The following is a 19,268-nucleotide window of genomic DNA, read 5'->3' as shown; positions in this document are numbered from 1 at the left end:
TAATCTTGGCAAAACAAACTTTTAAAACTATTTAGTGTATAATAAATATGTTATATAAGTGAAAAAGCATTGGGGGAAATAGTGGATATATAGTCTTGAAAGTCTAGAAAGCAGCTGAATTGTTTAAAGCAGGACAGTCAGTCACATTGAAAAGGAGGAAAGGAGGGTTGAATGGTCCTGTTCAGAGACACTGATCTGTAACATACACTAGCCAATGTAATTTAAAGTCCAGTGGGACAGAAAATCCTGTGTCCAAAGAAACACAGCTTCCTAGCTCACTAAGTTCTCCTTAAGTTTGGCTGAGCAATATAAACCAAAAAAAAAAAAAAAAAAAAAAAAAAATCCATTTTGTTTTTGTTATTTTGTCTGGGCTTAACCCCAGGAGGCAACCAAGCCCCACTTGCTCACTCACCTGCCATGGGGCTGGGGAAAGAATTCAAATCAAGGTTGCATAGAATTTTTCCTTATGTGACTTTTAAGATCCTGACTTTACAACTTTGCTGTCATTTTTCAAAATTAGAGTATGTGAATTTTGATTTTTTTTAAAGGCAAGGATACCTATAAGTTGTGTATGGTATCTTGGAGTACAGCTGAGTAAAGGGAAGAAAGATGACATTTTTCTGGGTGAGTTTTTGGAGAGGGGGTGTGCAACTGTCAGTCTTGATGAAGGGGTAGCTTATGAAATTTTTTCATCACATGCATAGAAAATGTTCTGTGACTTATTAATACTTTTTAAAATAAAAAATAATACAAGTATGTAAAGTTACAAACTATGAAAACGGAATCAATTGTCACATGATAAATTAGCAAATATGCATCCTTTGCCATGTGGAAGTCTGGGTGTCACACTGTAGGTACCAAATCCTGTTTTCCATTCTTTTTTGTGTTGAATCAGGATTTTGGAAATATTTTACAGCTTACATATTCAAGGCTCTTCCTATCCAGGGAAGTTTTCTAAAAATACCTATTGCAATCACGAGTTTACGTGTGCTGTTTTCAGCCCCAGGATTCTCAAAATGACCTAGAGGTAATGCCTGTTTCAACTTTAACCCTGGTATTTGCAAGCAAGCCCTTTACACGATCAATTTGTTTATGCAGTAAGATCAGACTTTGTTACTGCTTCCCAGAGACCTTTGCATCTCAGAGACCTGTTTCCTTACAGAGATTGTCCCTGGTGTGGCAAGTATTAAATGGGGAAGGGCTGGAGGTTTAGTATCCCTCCATCCCTTGCCAAAAATGAAGTGAGTAACTGATAGCTGCATGTTGAGGTGTTTTTCTTTAATAATCTGACTGATTTCTTTGGGACTGATTTCAAGTTTATAGGTAAGTTACTCAGTGGGTATTCACAGTGAGGTGGTGGGAAAAGAATTCTTGTGAAAATAGACATATTTCAGAGATAACAGGATGTGAGAGAGTAAAACCTGTTTGACCTTAAAACCATAATTACATTAAATGGTGTCCTTATTCTTCTATGTTCTAGTCACTTTTTTTCAGTTTGTGTGTGTTGGTACTTGGGGATAAGAAAGGGGTTATGGAGACTAAAGTATTGTATGGGAAACTGAAAAAATCCTCTGCCAATGTCTTTGTGGCACAGAATTTTTGTAAATACTTAGAAGACACAGATCTTTGAGTGGAATCATCATGCTGCATCTACTACAGCTGCTGTTGTAACATGTACAGGGCTTTTTGTAAAGCAAAATTCTCTCTGTGAATATTAAATGAGCTTCATACTCATTACCCTTTTAAATTTAGGAGCTTTTTTTCATTCAAGCAAGGATCAATGCGAATATTATGGCAGTGAAAGCACATGCATGTGTAAACATGCACGGAACACAAGAGAAGCCAGAAGGCAGCTTACTGCTTAAATACTAGGAATATTACTTATAGATTTTCTGTGCTTATAAAAAAAAAATTGTCAGTATTGTGAATATTAGTATGAGTCTTCAGAAATTATGTTGTTGCCATGCTTGCTTAAGTACCAGTTAATCATTGACAAGAGTGCTAATGATTAAGCAGCTGTAATTTAATTGTAGTGTTTGAAAGTACAAAAGGGTATGTAATTTAATAGGTAAAACAAGAAGCACTCCGTTTATGTTTCACTAGCTGTTGGGTTGTTTTTACAGAAATTTAGCTAAAAAGGCTGCTGAATTTTATGTATTTATTGTAAACGTGGAAAGGTATGGTGTGGTTTGGGCGATACCAGGCAGCTGTTGCCGTGTTCAGAGGTCAGCTCTCAAGCCTTTCTTGAGAGATTTGCTTTCCTGACAGATAATGCCTATTTTGGTTGAGGATAGACTTTAATATTCACTTAATCTTTTAAAAGTATGTGTGCTTGATGAAGAAGTGGTACTTGGAGAGATGTATATGTGATTCAGCAGGGACCAGTGGGTGCAAGAAGCTCGGTGCCTACTGGAACCTCCCCAGCTATCCTGGGGCTGAGTGTCTGCAGAGGAATACAGTCCTTCTGCGCTGGGAACAACTGGTTTAGCCCAGGAGAGCTTCATGGAGAGCGCACTGGAGGAGCAGTGCCAATCATATGCTCTGCCATTCCTCTCTTCTTTTTGCTAATGGCTCCTTAGGGAGACAAATTTGGTAGTCTCTTTTGGGTTGCTGGAGGTTTCTCTATACTTTTCCCCCACCACCAAATAGATATATCACAGAGATAGGATTTTAACTTTATTTTCACAAATTACATACAAGGGATTTCTCTTTTCTGGGTCTGAGTATGTACTGGTTATGTCAGGGACGTGAGTAGATAACTAAGAGCAAACAGCACAGTTAGTTGCAGGTGTTACTGGGCTTATCCCTGCTGTGTGTCCAGCTCTCACCCACCAGCACAGTGGGTACAGTAAAGTCCCTGTTGTCTGTAACTGGAAATCATGGATAAATTCCCATACTTACTATCCTACATATTCCTGCTTGCTGCACTCTGTGACATCGAAATTATTTTCCTTTTCTGGTTAAAACTATCCTGTTTCAGAGAAATTGGGCAAATAGATCTGTACTAATGGTATTTGTAGAATGAGATGGCAACTTAGTGACAGCATCACCTTTATTTTTCCTGCTCAAGAAGAGTCAGTAGAATATTGATGTTTGTTATAAGTTTTGGTGGGAAGTGCATAATTCCTTCTGTAGAAACACTTTTCTCAGCAATGGAGAGAAAACAACCATCTACAGATTGACCGTGTCATAACTTTCATTCATCTTGAAGCCTTTTGGGCAATTTTCCCCACCCTGTGCTCTTGATGATTCATGTTGCATAAAGCTTCCAGAGCAATAGAATGTTGTATAATATTTCACTTTTGGATTAGAAATCCTGTATTCAGTGTGCTGCAACTGGTTCAAAAATTTTTTTTTAATATCTGATTTTTTTTTATTATTCTTTCACCAGTATAAAGAAGTTTAAGTGACTGCTCTACTTGATCAAAATGGTGGACACTGAAAATCAGCTCTATCCCCTTACTCCCTTGGAGGAGGAGGATATAGACAGCCCTTTGTCTGGAGAGTTCCTGCAAGATATGGAGAACATTCAAGACCTGTCCCAGTCTCTAGGTGATGATAGTTCTGGAGCTTTAAGTTTAACAGAATTCCAGTCACTGGGAAATGGTCCAGGATCTGATGGATCAGTTATAACAGGTAAGAGTTTGGTTTACCATAAAACTTTCTTTTATAAATAGAATGGTAGAAATTAATAACTACTTTAATGCAATAATTATTGTTTATGATGACGTGACACTAGAAATATATAAGCTCATTATGGCATGGTCTTAAAATACTTGAGGCTAAAGTTAATATATTAGACAAATGTTACTGAAGAATGACTGTAATGTGGAATTACATAGTCTTTAGTCAGAGGCTTTGGGAGATCAGAATGGGAATCATTGCAGTGCTGTGGGACACTGGAGTCCTCAATAAAGTTTTCCTGTTGAATCTGTGTGTTTGCAAGTCTTTTAGCAGGAGAGGCATTTGAAGTAGTTTACTGTTAACCTTTTGCTTGGTTTGCATTATGTTTTATTTTGGGGGGTTCTTCCTTTAGATCAATTCCCAGTTTGTGATCCCTATTTCACCTTGGAATAATAGAACTGAGGCAGTTGAAATGAACAGTGTGGGTTTGAAGGGAATGGGGAGAGCTGCCTTCTGGCACTATGGACTGAAGGAATGTTTCTAGAACTATGATTTTGTTCCCTTTTGGTTGCAGATCTTCTCATGAGAGAGATGCTTTATACAGGAAAAGTTATGATGTGCTTTATGTATCTGTGTACTTGTTTATAACGTGGTCCTTCAGAGGCAGGAGGCTTTACAATTATTTGAGTGTAGGTGTGTACAAGGCCTACAATAATTTAGATCGGCTTCTACTGTCACCTTCTCATGGAGTATTCAGTGCTCACTGCAAAATGTTCTGGTTTCGCGGCCAGAGAACATGCAAAATGTAAACTTGCAAGGCTCAAATTCCATAAGGCAAGTAAAATGAAATAGCTTTTAAAAAATCCTGGGGTTTAGGCTGTTCTTGATGACTCTGATGCCTGTGGGCTTGGCAGCACTGGCAATGGAGACTCTGAGTTCCGTGCCAAGTTTTTTTTCCAACATAATACTTGCTGACCTACATTCATGAGTGTTTCTTAATCTGTCTGTTAAAAAAACACACCCATTAATTTGCTGAAGTCTTGTGGTGCAAGTTGCAAGATGGAAGATAAAAGAAATTCTGGCCTCAGAAAATATTTTCCTCAAACAAGGTGGAAATATTAATTGAAATAATTAAGGTTGGAACGTGTTAGTTTTGTAATGTGTTCATCTGCTGGTGGCACGTCTGGCAATTTTATTTCGTTGTACAATTCAGAAATGCTTTGCCCATTAGAAGAAAAACACAAAATATCTGAGCCAGGCTGTCTTAGAGGCAGGCATTTATGTTACCTTCCTTTTAACATCTGTTCAGCCTTTCTGCTGATGTGCAGGACTCATCCATATGCTTTTCAGCCCTGAGTTTAGATTCTCATTTAAAATTATGATTAGCTTTTCAAAGGTCAGGGGTCCTTATATGTATCTGAAGTGTATCTCTGTGAGGTAAGAATGTGTCTCTTGTGGTGCTGCAACGAGAGATGCCCTGCTCATCCCTGCAGCTCAAGAGATGGAAGATGCAAAGCCAAGATGAGCTGTTCACAACCTTTCTGCAAAGAGCAGTAGTGTGGTGTGTATTTATTGGGTCCATTATCACCCAAAAAGTTCTTGTTGCCAGAGTCATTTCAGTAAGGCCTTTTCCTTCTTGACATCCCATGTCACATCAGAATTAGCAAGGTACACCCTGTATTTTGTGTGTGTTTGCACTGGAAATATGAATTATTTTTCAAAGAGTTATGATCAAACTGTTAGTTCACTTAATGACTATTAACCCAAGATTTTTTTTAGATTAAGCTAATTTTTGTGTGGTTGTTAGTATAGAAACTGTATCAATCTTGATAGTATAGTATTTATGAAGTGTTCCTTTTTTTTTTTAGACACCCTTTCACCAGCATCCAGTCCTTCATCCATTAATTTTGCCACGGCTCCAGGTAGCATAGATGAATCACCCAGTGGAGCACTAAACATTGAATGTAGAATTTGTGGGGATAAAGCCTCAGGCTACCATTACGGAGTACATGCTTGTGAAGGTTGTAAGGTACAGTCATAATTTTCTTCTTAAGAACATAAATCATGTTACTTTACTTATGGGGTAATATGAAGATAAACATTTGCTGCATAAATGTTTCATTGCTATAGCTCTAGCCATTACAGTTCTATCTGTGGTCTTTTTTCTGAAGTAAGTCATCCAGATACCATAACTCAGACCTTCATCAAGCAGGAGCAATTCACAGTGATAATTTTAATACTGCCTTTCTGCATGTAGTTAGGGAAATACTAAAACAAAACACTAAACTGTGATAAAAAAAAATAAAATCAAAGCCTTCTTGCTCCACTAGCATTTTATTTGTGTTGGGAGGATGCCTAGGAGGAGTACGCCACATTCCTGTTACAACAGCAACAAATCCCAAATTTCTCACCTCCCCCACATGCTGCCTGAATCCCTTAGTCCTGTACCTCTTGCAGTTTTGGGGCCAGGGCATGTCTCTGGCACAAATTACTCTTATAATTAATGCATAATTCTTGAGATTATATGACCCATGAACTATAAGATTATTTTCTTTTTCCTCTAAATTTTTAGATTTCAATCTTTTTTCTATATTAGAAGGTAACAGGAGAGACATAACACTCTTTGTGTACAGCTTTCTTTCATGCATCATGTCAGTAATGATCATTTGAATGTAAATCTTATGGAATAATGCAGAATATCTATTAGAGAGGGGGAACCTGTTCCTGGCCAGGTGTGTCCCACAGCCTAAATGACATGTTGCTCTGTGATGTGACACAGAATGTTGAGATGGCTCTGGATTTGCTGTCCCTGTGGTTGGGCAGTGTGTGAGCAACCTTGCATTGCAGACTGGAGACATCCTGGAAAGAGCAGCTGAGCTAGAGGCTGTTCTACAATAAATGGTAAAAGAAAAAAAAAAATTGCCTGTATGATTGAAGCTTAGTAGTCAACATTCATTAACATTATGTATTGTTTTTTTCAAACTTTTTATAGGGCTTTTTTAGAAGAACAATTCGTTTAAAACTCATCTATGATAAATGTGATCGCAACTGCAAAATTCAGAAAAAAAATCGTAATAAGTGCCAATACTGTCGTTTTCAAAAGTGCCTTTCAGTTGGAATGTCACATAATGGTAGGTAAGAGTGCCCTTAATTTGTTTGTTCCTAGCCAGAGTCTGCTGCTGGAGGCAGGCACTTGGATAGCATTTTTACTCACACACATGAATTGAACCTCAGATTTTTTACAGGATAGGTCGCTGTGGGGGATGCCAGTTTCCCTGGTGGGTTCATGTGGTTGATACAGAGCTGCCAAATGTGCTGTTATGAGCTTTACACAGTCCTGCTACATCTCACTTTGTCCATATGAATGCTCATTTATTTGCTTTCTTCACCCCAGAACTTTGGCACCTGTACTCCCATTGAAACAAATTTCAATACTGGAAGAATTCTGATTGAGGATTTTGTAGAAGAGTAGGAGGAGAACAACTGCTTTCATTGTGAGGGGGAGTGATGTAGGATAGAAATCTTTAGGAAAGCAGCCTTCATTATTTTTCAGGTTACAGTGCAACAGCTCTTGGGCAGATGATTCAGAAAGTGGGGAGGGAGGGCAAAGGTCTATGCTGACTGTGCAACAGGAATCTGGTAGGTTGTTTGTTAAACAGAATGGTTTAAAATTCAGAGCATTTAGATATCCAGTTTAAAAGTTATGTTGTTGTTTGTGCTAGTGATTTAAGATAAGGATGGTAAGCTTGTGGCTTACAGACCAATTTCAGCCCACGAGGCAGTTCTCTGTGCAGGACACAGCTTGCTGAGCAGCACTGGTGAAGAGGGAGAGGTCAAACCATGAGAAAGCACATCTCATCTGGCCAGATGACAATAGATTTCCCTGCTTGGTTCAGGCTGAACTTGGGGGCAGGCACAATGTGAAAGTAGGTAAAAACAATGGGATAAGTGAAAAGCTGTGGGTTAGGAGACAAATTTCCTAAGGAAACTATGCAGTCAGGATAAACAGAATGGGAATGTGACTGGGAAAGCTGCATTGTAGTCTAGAGTCCCAACAGGAGGCATTGTGAAAGTTTACCTTCTGGTTCTGCAGAAGAACCAGAAAGAAAGAAAGAAACCAGAGTTTACTTTCTGGTTCTGCAGAAGCCTGGCTCTCTTTAGTGAGCCTTGATTGAGGTGCATTGGGAGTGGGTTGGTAGTCTCTGCAAAACTGGGGATAACCATCCTCAAAAAGTGTGCTGGACAACAAGGTGACATCTCAGGTTGGGAGCTGAGCAGGGAGCCATGCTGGTTGGCAGGAACTGACATCCATGTGAAGCTGTTTCATCCTACTAAAAACACTGTGGCCACCTGTGCTGCAGTTGAAGGGAATAGCCACAGTTTTATTGCAGCAAACGTGTGGGAGGCAGCCGGGGAAAGGGATGACTGCTAACTTGCTGGCAATACTTCTCAGGAAAAGTGCTACAACTAAATTTACACCCATGATCTTAAAACTGTAAGTTTTAGTTTAGAGCAGGTATTCTTCCACTTTTTTCATAGGTTGGTGTGACCACCCACCCTTAAGGGGAAGGCAGTACCTAAGGCAGATTCCAAACAGGCTTTCCTTGTTGGACTTCCACTGAAGTGCACAACTGTATTTCAGATCATGCCTAGAGTCACCTCCTTATGTCATGAGAAGACCCCTGGGCACGTTGAAGGGCTGATGGTGTTCATGCCTTGAATTGCTCAGTGCAGGCAGTGAGGTCCTGTCCTCATGGGTTGGATGCTGAAATGCAGTACAAGCACCTGACTGTATGAGCCATCTCAAACCCTTGCACACCTCCCAAGGGTAAAATGGGGCTGGCTTAGCTTGAAACTGAAACTGAAGAAGGATGTGGATGTGCCCATGAATGTCAAGACCACTTGCCCAAAAACCAGGAGACCTCCATACCCAGAGGGGTTTCACACTTGCATCTTCTGCCTCTCAGAAGAATATCCCAATGGCTAGATTAGGTATTCAGACTGTTCTCCTCTCCAGTCTTCAAGGGCTAGTCTGTTGAGAAAGCAGTATGGAGTGCTGGGGGTAGAGGAGATTTTGTTGCCTCCAGCCTTTGAGCTGTAAATGCAGGTCTTTGGGCTGGGGTTCCCACTGGCATTACAGATGTGCTGAATGGAGAGCTGGATGCCCCTGCAGGTTCTGAGGCAGCAGTGGGATTCAGGCCTGACTCTGCTGCAGCTCTCCAGCTTGTGTGTGTGGTTTCTGCCAAGCTCCTGTCATGAGTTTATTTAGTGTTTTAAGAGCTCCCAAGGTGGACTTTGAGTTTCACACTGGCAGCTATAGAACTCAGTAAGGAGAAAACAAAATACAAGTATATTTAGGTAATACAGAAGGGAAAAGGAATGTGTTCTAGCCCACTGCAGATAACACTTTGTGTTCTGAAACACCTGATTTCCTTCAGTCTAGCATATTAGTCACTGACTGTGTTGGGAAGGGGGCGATGTCTTCACCTCTACCTCAGTTTTTCTCGACAGAAAAATCTTACTGCTCTGATCAGCAATGGTAAAAGGCTTAAGTTCTTGTATAATTTGTGTTTGTTTTACAATTATGTCTTCCCATCAGCAATACGTTTTGGACGAATGCCGAGGTCTGAGAAGGCCAAGCTCAAAGCAGAAATTCTAACAGGTGAAAATTATGTAGAAGATTCAGAAATGGCAGATCTCAAATCACTTGCCAAAAGAATTCATGATGCCTACCTGAAAAACTTCAATATGAACAAAGTTAAAGCCAGAATCATCCTTGCAGGGAAAACCAATAACAATCCAGTAAGTACTTTTTCTGTTACTTTAAAATAAAACTAACAGGTATGTAAGGTGATTGTAATAATTTGGTAGACACTTTAGCAAATCTTTTAGAAAATAAATATCATGGTAATGCAGATGTGAAATATTCAAAGCAAATATCTGTAGCAAATATGGTTGCTTTTAACCACTATCAGAATAGTAAGAAGCTTTAGGAAAATCAGGTGATTACCTTGTGAATGGAAACTCATAACCCAAATTATTGTTCTTAAGCAAAAATGAAGTGATATCTGAATGTGAATACCTCTTGATATGGGGAAAACAGTTCAAAATTATTTCCCTAAATAGTTCAAAATTATTTCCCTAAACAGTTCAAAATTATTATGACAGTGAAAAAAAATGCATTTTTCTGTCAAAAATGCCAGGATAAGTACTATTAGTTTGTAGGGTGTATAGGTGCTCTGCATGACTTTTCCTTTAATCAGAATAATATTTATACCAGGAGGGGAAAGAAAACTTGAGTTTGTAATTTTTTGTTTACAGTGCTGGCCATTTCTCCACCCAGTCTTCCTGGTCTTTTCTGTATGGTTCCTTTGAAAGGCAGAAGCAAGCAAGGTTGTGAAGACACATTTGCTGTAGAAGTTATTTTTCTTTCAGGGTAATTTAGCCAAGGTCTACCTAATTTGATCAACTGCTTTTCTTTAGTAGCACATGGGAGAGTATAATCGATGTAAGGACTCACTTGTTTCACTTTATGCATATTTATTTAAGCTGTGATTTTTGTTACTTTTATGTAGAAGATAAGTATCTTATTTTATCAGCAACTTCAGTTTCAGTAAAAATTTGCAGGGAAGAAACTCTACATGTGCCATAATGAAATAAGTGTGGGGATGAGTGTTATCAAAATGGTAAGCAAGCTGTCTTCTGCATGATGGAATTTGGCATATAATAGTCTCGTCTAGTCTAGTCCAGCTTTCTGAATTAGAAGAGAGACACATGAATTATCCCAGTCTTTTTCATTGCACTAAAGAGGTGTGTAAAATGAGGCACAGGCTTAAACATTTTAGGAGTACAGGCTGATGTGAGCCTACAGTAAATACCACCTTTAGCTTCCCAGTGAGTTGGCTTCTGCAGAAAATCAATTTTGTGCTTGTTACCCTGTGTCAGAACCATAAGCCACAGCTTGTGTCACATGCAGGGATGGATCCCAGAGCACTTAATCCCAGTTCTTGGATTTGAATGTGTCCCACAGCCACGGGACTGACCAGCCAACAGTGACCAGCACGTGTGTGCCTGGCTGAATATGCACATGAAAATTAATGAAGAATCAGCCCTAGCATATTGCAAACAGGCTGCTATCATTTTTTTCCATATGCAGGGAAGAACAAAGGGGTTTTAGGCTATTTCATCATCTCTTAAGAAAAGAAACATTTTAATTTTCTTTTGACTTTTCAGCAGAAAAGCAAATTTTTAAAAAAGGGATTTTTTGATTGTAATCAGCAACCCACCTGTTTCAGAACTGTGTATTAACAGCTAATTTCAGTGAATCCTAATTTTTGGCACCACTACAATTAATTTCAGAATGAATGAGCATTTTTCATGATGACACAGTGTTACTTTTTAATTTAGCTCCCAAGTCCTTAGCCATGCCTCTTTTCTGCATGCTGAAATGATGTTAATTTTTTTTTTTTTTTAAAGTGCATAAGATAGTGTACATTTTTTAAAGGTTTAGACATGTGTTGTGTTTCTTGCTTTGCCACTTTCCACTCATCCACCTTCCCATGGAAAGTTCTTCTCTTTGTAACTGTGCTGGAGTGAGATGGAATGTGCAGTAGCCATAAACATTTTAAAATGGAAAACCATGGGAACCTGACCTGTTGGACAGTTTTCTGAAGGAAGCAATTGAATCCTATGAGTTCCTGACAGAACACTCTGTGTTCCCCATGCTATTTAATCTGAGCTGAGCAAAGCAGCACAAGGAAGGTGCTTGGTGTGTATGGAACTAAGTTTCTGTTCAAGGTCAGTTGCTGTGAGTTTGCTAGGCTGGGAAGCACTGGGGTTTGTTGTTTTTCTTTAGTGGATTGTACTTCATTTTGGTTGTTGACCTGCAGGTATGTATCAAAATATTTTTTACTTCTGATTGTTCATAAGAAAGTCTGAATGCTGCTTTTGATAAGTATGTTTTAAAAGAGCTGCTCATTTGTTTGTAAAACATGTACCTTTCAAAACAAATGGGATTATGGAAAAGACCAAATTTTGTGCTTGGCATTCTAGTGGAATTCTCTGTTTAGAGATGACTCAGCACCAAATGCAGCTAGAAAGTTGGGACAGCTGGGGCATTGTCTATGACAATCTGATAATAAAACACAAGAGAAGTGCAGGGTTCACATTCTTATGCAAATATGCTGCCCTGTATTGAAATTACTGTCTGTATTCCCCCTAGGGTACTTCAGGAAAGCATCTTGATGTGCATCAAGTGTAGTTAGTTTAGGAATCAATAGGAGAGTAGGCAGAATAACCTGGACTTCTGGAGAAGGTAACACAAGTCTTTTGTGAACCCTCTGGGACTGGCTCTGAGATGGATTTGTGCATCCCAAGCACAGGAGTGCTGGAGCTTTGCTGTAACTATTAGATAAAATTAAATTAAAGATATGCCGTACATCTTTACATCTGACTATTTGCATTGCTGTTTGCAGAGCAGACTTGTTAGGTATTGCAGTTTGTCAAACACTGTTTGTCTTGATGAGAAGTATGGAAGAACTCAGGATTTATTGATAGTTGAGGACTGATTAGCATGGAAGTTAAAGTTTAGCAAAATTCTTATTTTTTAGGAAGAGAACTATTAATAACCATTATTTAGTGACTGAACTAGTGGGTTTTTTTCTCTGTAGCCATTTGTTATACATGATATGGATACCTTATGTATGGCAGAGAAGACCCTGGTGGCAAAACTGGTAGCCAATGGGATTCAGAACAAGGAAGCAGAAGTTCGAATCTTCCACTGCTGCCAGTGCACGTCTGTGGAGACTGTCACAGAACTCACGGAATTTGCCAAATCCATCCCTGGCTTCTCCAACCTGGACTTGAACGATCAGGTGACACTACTGAAGTATGGGGTGTATGAAGCCATATTTGCCATGCTGGCCTCTGTGATGAACAAGGACGGGATGCTGGTGGCTTATGGGAATGGATTCATTACCCGGGAGTTCCTGAAGAGCCTGAGAAAGCCATTCTGTGATATAATGGAGCCAAAATTTGATTTTGCAATGAAATTCAATGCACTGGATTTGGATGATAGCGATATATCCCTTTTTGTTGCTGCCATTATTTGCTGTGGAGGTAAGCACTACCCATTACCCATTAGTTCTCTAAGGTAGTAAATTTTATTTCCTTCTCATGAATTAAAAATTTTAATGGAAAAGCTTCTATCCTCTGGAAGATTCAGTTCTACCACTAACTACACTTTGAGGAATCATTATAAAATTATGACATGTATTCTTTTGCTTGTTTTGAGAACAGATCGTCCTGGTCTTGTAAATGTAGGACACATTGAAAAAATGCAGGAGAGCATTGTGCATGTACTGAAACTTCACTTGCAAAACAACCATCCTGATGACACCTTCCTCTTCCCAAAACTTCTCCAAAAAATGGCTGACCTCCGACAGCTGGTCACAGAGCATGCTCAGCTTGTTCAGATAATCAAGAAGACTGAATCTGATGCACATTTACACCCTTTACTACAGGAAATCTACAGGGATATGTATTGAGGACTTTTAGTATTTTTTTTCCACAATATTTAAAGACAGAGAAATACAGATGGGAGCAAAACTACTTGTACAGTCTTGGGCTGTTCACTCAGCCCAGAGCAGGAAAAATCTAAAACTGGGGAACTGGAGTGTTACACTTCTTTTGGTTTGGGATCTTTTCTCTTTTGAAAAAGTGCTGCAGAAAAATACTGGTCAGAGTGCTCAATGAAGTGTCTTACAATGGTTATTTTATTTGGAAATTTGAAGATTGGTAAGGAATACATATTTGTATAATAAATCAGAATGTTAAGTAACAGAATGAACAAAATTGTATTTCCTCTTGGTTTAGTCGTTATAGTATTAATATAACAAATTCAGCACCTTCCTTCCAGGTATCTGCACAATCAGAAAGACAATGCACTTTTGCCTAATGGTAACTACTGAGAACCAGCTAACACTTTTTCTTAAAGCATTCAGTCTAGGTGTAGCAAATGGCTGGATATTACTGTCCATACACTTCAAAAAATTTGGAAAGATCTTTGATCCATTGTTGCTTTAATTCCATGAAATTATGTACAGCTTCATCTAGTGTTACATTGGCATACTTAGGGTTAGCATGTTTAAAAGACAGTTCTTTTATGAAATTAAACAAAATCCAAAGAGTTATCTAAAACACAGCAGAGATACTCCAATAGGTGTGTCTTGAAGAGTAAACATGATAAACTGATGGGACCTTTTTGTTTCAGAAGTCTGTTAAGGAAATGTCAAAATATCACTGATGAAAAAGGTGTTGTGTACCCTGTATTTTTGTAGAACTTGTAATAGCTCAGGATGCAGTTTTGACATAAAAATACTTTTTTGAATTAGCAAGAGTTTTGGAGAGACTGAAAAATCTGATCCTACCCCAGAATAAAAAAAAAGAATTTTAACTTTCTAGCAATGATACTGTACTCTACTGCAGTGACAGATGACTCCAAAGGAATGATTGGATAGGAAAGGCACCGGCTTCCTCTAAGTCTCTTGGCAGTATAGCTGTTTGGACCTGTTTGCTTTGCTGATGAACACACTGCTTCATTTTTTACCCACTTGGATATATTTCTATTCCTTCTTCGGCCTCATGGATAGAAGTATTTGATAGTTGTTTTCACCAGATTTTGTCCTTGTGGGTAAGGTGACAGTAATACCAAGAGCAGTGTTTGTAGGTGTCAGACTGTCATAGAAAGGAAGGCAGCACAGCTGAGAGTTTATTGTGTTCCTAGGAGTAAACTGATTTTTACAACAGCACTTGCTGTTCTCCTGCTGCAAAAGAAGCCACAATGAAATGGCTTCCTGACTTTGCCACTTCATGGGCTCTTTTCTCAGAAAGCTGCCCAGAAGTGCCAGCTGCATGCAAGGCACTCTGCTGTTTCTCTTTCATTTCTTTGATACTGTAACTTCACATTATTACCTCCTTATTTTACTTTCTGTTTCACAAGAATGAGGCCTCAGGAGCAATCCCAGCATTTTCACTACAGTTAAGCTTTCAGTGGCACAGGAGGACACTTTGGACTTGTTTTATTGTAGCACATTTGAAGGCACCAGAATCTTCACTGCAAGGGTTGAGTGATGAAGTGAGAACATCACACCGTCATTCCTATTTCAGTGGCAATGCTTGTTTCTGTCCAGGCCCACAGGCACAGCTGGACACTGGAAAAATTACAGGTTTAAAGGCAACTTGGGGTTTATCTGGGCAATGATTGTGGCAGAAGTTATAGATAACTACAGATATATTTAGTGTAAAATATTGAAGCACAGGCCTCAAATTTGATGAGCATCTAGTGCAGGATAGAAATAGTAACTGCATGGCACAAAACTTCCTCCCCTTCCCTGCTGCCAGCAGGAAGAACACTCAAACACTCAGAGAGGAATGTTGGTCTTGCCAGGAGCCCTCAGATGAGAAATGGGCTGCCTTTTGTGTCCCAGAACAGCACACAGTGTGCCCTCAGAAACAGAGGATTTTAGGAATGCTGCTGCTTTATTCTTCCAGCCAACCCTGTTTCACTGAGGAGCTGTGGGGTTTGGGCCATGGAAAAAATTGATCTGCAATATTGCTGATGCAAGAAGTTGTCAAAACTTGGGATGGTGTTCTGAGACTGGAGGAGCCAGTTAGTTTATCCTCTAAAGAAAAGATAACTTGAATTTTTTCCCCCCAAAGGTCAGATTTTTTGCAAAGGGCAAATTGCAAAGTTGTATTTCAAAGTTGTATTCCATAGTCTAGGTGTACTGTAGGTTCTCAGGAAAAATCAGACACAGTCAGTGTGCATAACTATTTTTCCAGCTCTTGTTCCCAAAAGTGGCTAAAACACTTTAGTAACACTTTAAAACATGGAAAAATAATAATAAATACTTAAATTCTCAGCAAAGCTCTAAAGAATTGCAAATAGAGTAACTCAGTGAAAGACATAATATTTTAGTAGCTGCTTGTAACAAGGTCCTGTTATTAGCATGAGAAAAGTGCATAATTTTTTTTGTTATTTGAAAACCAGCAAGAAATTTTTGACTACTTCCTTGGACATTAAAGATTTTATTTCTGTTTTAAATTAAATTGCAGATCCTTAATGAAAAAAAAAAAAAAAAAAAAAAAAGAAAGGAAAAGAACACATCTCTGAATTACAGAAATATGAATAAGATGTTAACACAGCCTAAAATTCTGGATGGATTCCACTGCCCACACTGCTGTCCCATGCACATTCCCACAGTCACTTCAAAGAGTGGCACAGGGCAGACAATTCCCTTCCCAAGAATTAGTGGGCAAAAGAATTTCTCATTTTCTACATTACGCTTTTAAGGAACTACATTTGCTCCTTCAGGAGATGACTACAGCAGGTTTTGGCCAAGGAGATTTTAAAGTCATTCAGTTTATGTCCATTTTTTTTTTTTTAATTTGGAATCCAAACTAGTCTCAGATCTATTTCTGATTGACTACTTCAGCATCTTCCCTATGTGCAGATAAACTAATACTTTAAAATACCCCATCTATGGAGGGAAGCAAAGTGATCAGATTTTAGGATTAAAATGGCATTAAAGATTTACTGGCTCATCAGGTACAGTTTGGATCTGATTCTTGCCAACATAACTCATTTTACTGTCATAGCATGGAAGAACTCTGGTTAGCAACCAGACCCCACAAACAGCTCAAGGCAAGAGAAAGCAGATGGATAGAGAAATATCCTGGGAAACAATGGTATGGCTTCCTTAAGTTTTCAGCAAACCTACAAATTACTCATTTTTTAGCATTTTTTGGGGGGTAAAATTTTATTTATTTATTTATTCTGGTGCCCTAGGTACTTTTTGTCAAAGGGGAAGGGGGAAGAAAAGGAAGGTTTTGTGCCAAGTATTAGGGAAATCTGAGGTTCATTCTTCTCTCCTCCTTAAATATTTCCCTTAAAGCTGCTGTTTAAAAAAATTAGTTACCTTTCAAAATTTCCAATCCCACTTTCCCTTTAAACACAAACTGACACCTGATAGGAAAGTTTCCACTTACAGAAACTACATCTTCCATTGCATTTAAAGAACCCACATTTTGTGTCAACTGCCATTTCCATGTGCCTTTGTGCTCTGGTTCCAGCAGCTGCTGCAGAGCTGAAGTGCTGCCAGCGAGCAGAGTTCGGCATTATTCCTGCCCTGTGCAGATCTCGGAAATACCAGCAGTTGCACTAAGCCCGTTCTCATGAGAGAGCTGGCACAAGGCTGCACATCAGAGAGCTTATAATAAGCATCTAAACATTTGTTTGTTTATTCAAACTGCTAAAACTTGGGGAGATTTATTCATCACGAGAGCTGGGTCACATACGATTGAGTCTGAATTTCCTCATTTCTGATGGAAAGCCTGCACAAACTTGGGCCCCATCTGAGGCAGAGCAGCTGGGGGATATCCTGCTGTGGCTGCAGAGGAACAGTTTCAGTCTCTCCTAAAAAGCTCCCTGTGACTTAACTGAAAATCTGCAACTGCATTTGACAAATGCATTTGCAGCTGTCACGGTACTGTTTAAGCATAAGGTCTGCAAATAATGGTCCCTCTCAGAAACCCCTCGTCCTTTAGGAAGTGTTGGAATGTAAGGTGGAGCGTGGTATCCGTGCTTGCTTATGTCCCAAGTGCTTTCCTGATAATCAGTTGCATATAATTTTTGTATTTAGGTTTAATCAGCTTTATTATCCTTCTTTTACTGGAGATTTAAATAATATGTGGGTTTGATCTAAGATTATTGATCTTGTTATGTGTTGTGGGATTTTTTTTAATTTAATGTAATACCATTTCTTGATGTTTCAATTTATAAAATACAAGAATATAAAAGCAAGGTATAAAATTTCACTAAATTAATTACAGAGGTGCTTAAAGAAAAATGTGTAAATTATTTAATTTAAATATTTGTTACATACTTTATCTTGTGAACCCTTTGTACAGTGAGGAAGTAGTTCCTTTTATGGGTTAAGGATGAAGGGGCTGATGTCAAAGACAATTTGCTATTTATTCCTGTCTGGTCTTTATTGCTGTATCATTTGTGAAGAACTATCACAAGTTCTTCAGAGTTATCAGTGTTTGGTGTTGATGACTATAACAAAACTTTAAAATATATTTTCACATAGAACACAGACTTCCTTTTATTTAATTTTAATAAAAGCAAGTCTAGTTGAGGAGTAGCTGCAATCCCAAAATCAAGTTTTTAACTCAAGTTCACCAATAGGAAAAATAGTGCGTAGAACTGAGTTGTTCTTTGTTTTGCAGCATGGTCACTCATTTTCCTTTGAAAAGAGCTAAAAATAAGCTGCATTCGGTTCATGCACCAGTGCTGGTGTTTTCTGTGGAACTGACTTGTGGCTCACTGGGAATAACAACATGTACTCAGGATTATTCCCTGCCATCTGCCCTGAGGGCGACCTGCTGTTTTATAGATGTATTTCAAACGTGATTTGGCAGCACAGAACAAAACGTTGAAATGGCATTATTGGCTTCCCTACAGGAGGAGCTTTAAACAGAATTCAGTCTGCTCGTAGGGATTCTGTGTCTGGTGCATGCAGGTGTGACAGTCTGTGCCTACAGCATCCTTCCAAGGAAATCTGATATAGGGAAAAAGGTACCTTTCAAAGGTATCTACCTTTTATTTTGCTGTGTGAATCACCAAATACAGTAGGTATCACAAGCACAATCTATTACAAATGTTCTAGCTATCACTTGTACTTACTGTTTTTTATTTGTAACATATAACATTTCATTTCCTTAAATTGCTGCAACTTGGCATTTTCACTTCATCAGTGTCACCACACAGGTATGTTGTCTCCCCAGGTGTTTGTGTCATGTCTGCAAAAGCTCTGCTGGACTTCCCTGTGCTAACCTGCAGCCACTTCCTTTATCCTGTCACTTCATATGACACAAACCCGCTGTGTAACTGAGCCCCCCCTAAGGAAGGCTGTTTCCTCCTTTCTTTTTTTTCCATTGTGCTCACAGGTTTTTTAAATCTTTTTCTGCCTCTGAAGCTGGGGTGTGTTTTTTCTTGAGCTCCTTTATTGCATCAGTCTTGTCAGATTCCATTGCTGTGGATGTTTCGAAACAGAATTCCTGTTGCGAGGACCTCAATTTCAGATGAGCTGCCTCTGCCAGGGGATGGGCAGCATGCACAAGAGACTGATCTGATCACAGGCTGGACCTTAAATAAGGACTGCAAGATCAAGCATGAGGTACTTGAAGTAGTTTCACTACTTGAAGTAGTAGTAATGTTTTGGTATATTTTCTCACGTTGGGTATGCAGGTAATCCCCCTTGTGGAAAAGACATCTGCCAGGAGTTTTGTGGCATTTTTTCCACTTGAAAGAAAAAAGATTGGCAGGATGGGGAAGTCCTGAGCCACTGAAATCCCGGTGGCACACCAGTCCTGCGTGGTACTCCGGGTGTGTAGGAGTGCAGTGTCACCAGGCAGCCTGTGTGGGACGTGCTGCAGAGCTGGGAGCAGGTCACCACCCTCCTGCAGGTGACTCACAGCCACCCCTGCTCACCCGGCCCATGCAGGGGCTCATCCCCACACACAGCAGCTCTCTCCATGGAATCACAGTGCCCTGGCTTTGGGCAGAGCAGGAGCGTGCACGG

At 39.3% G+C, this 19,268-nt stretch overlaps 1 protein-coding gene across 5 annotated transcripts in view; it reads left to right on the top strand.

Annotated features, from left to right (window-relative positions):
• The window catches only part of PPARA (peroxisome proliferator activated receptor alpha), a 41,905-nt gene that overhangs the window by 13,422 nt on the left and 9,215 nt on the right, over positions 1–19,268 (top strand). For 2 of the 5 annotated variants that reach the window (XM_041486024.1, XM_041486023.1), the window contains 6 exons: positions 3,392–3,636; positions 5,493–5,653; positions 6,617–6,755; positions 9,224–9,426; positions 12,294–12,741; positions 12,922–18,827. In XM_041486024.1, coding sequence (XP_041341958.1) covers positions 3,429–3,636; positions 5,493–5,653; positions 6,617–6,755; positions 9,224–9,426; positions 12,294–12,741; positions 12,922–13,169 — 1,407 coding nt within the window. In that variant the 5' untranslated portion in view covers positions 3,392–3,428 and the 3' untranslated portion in view covers positions 13,170–18,827. Of the gene's footprint in view, positions 1–3,391; positions 3,637–5,492; positions 5,654–6,616; positions 6,756–9,223; positions 9,427–12,293; positions 12,742–12,921; positions 18,828–19,268 lie in introns of those variants that run through there. The other 3 variants (XM_041486025.1, XM_041486026.1, XM_041486027.1) reach the window with 3 other exon arrangements.

This window comes from Pyrgilauda ruficollis, unplaced genomic scaffold (genome assembly GCF_017590135.1).
Source record: "Pyrgilauda ruficollis isolate IOZ18807 unplaced genomic scaffold, ASM1759013v1 scaffold73, whole genome shotgun sequence".
NCBI classification, from domain to species: Eukaryota; Metazoa; Chordata; class Aves; order Passeriformes; family Passeridae; genus Pyrgilauda; species Pyrgilauda ruficollis.
This window is presented reverse-complemented; position numbering and strand designations above follow the sequence as displayed.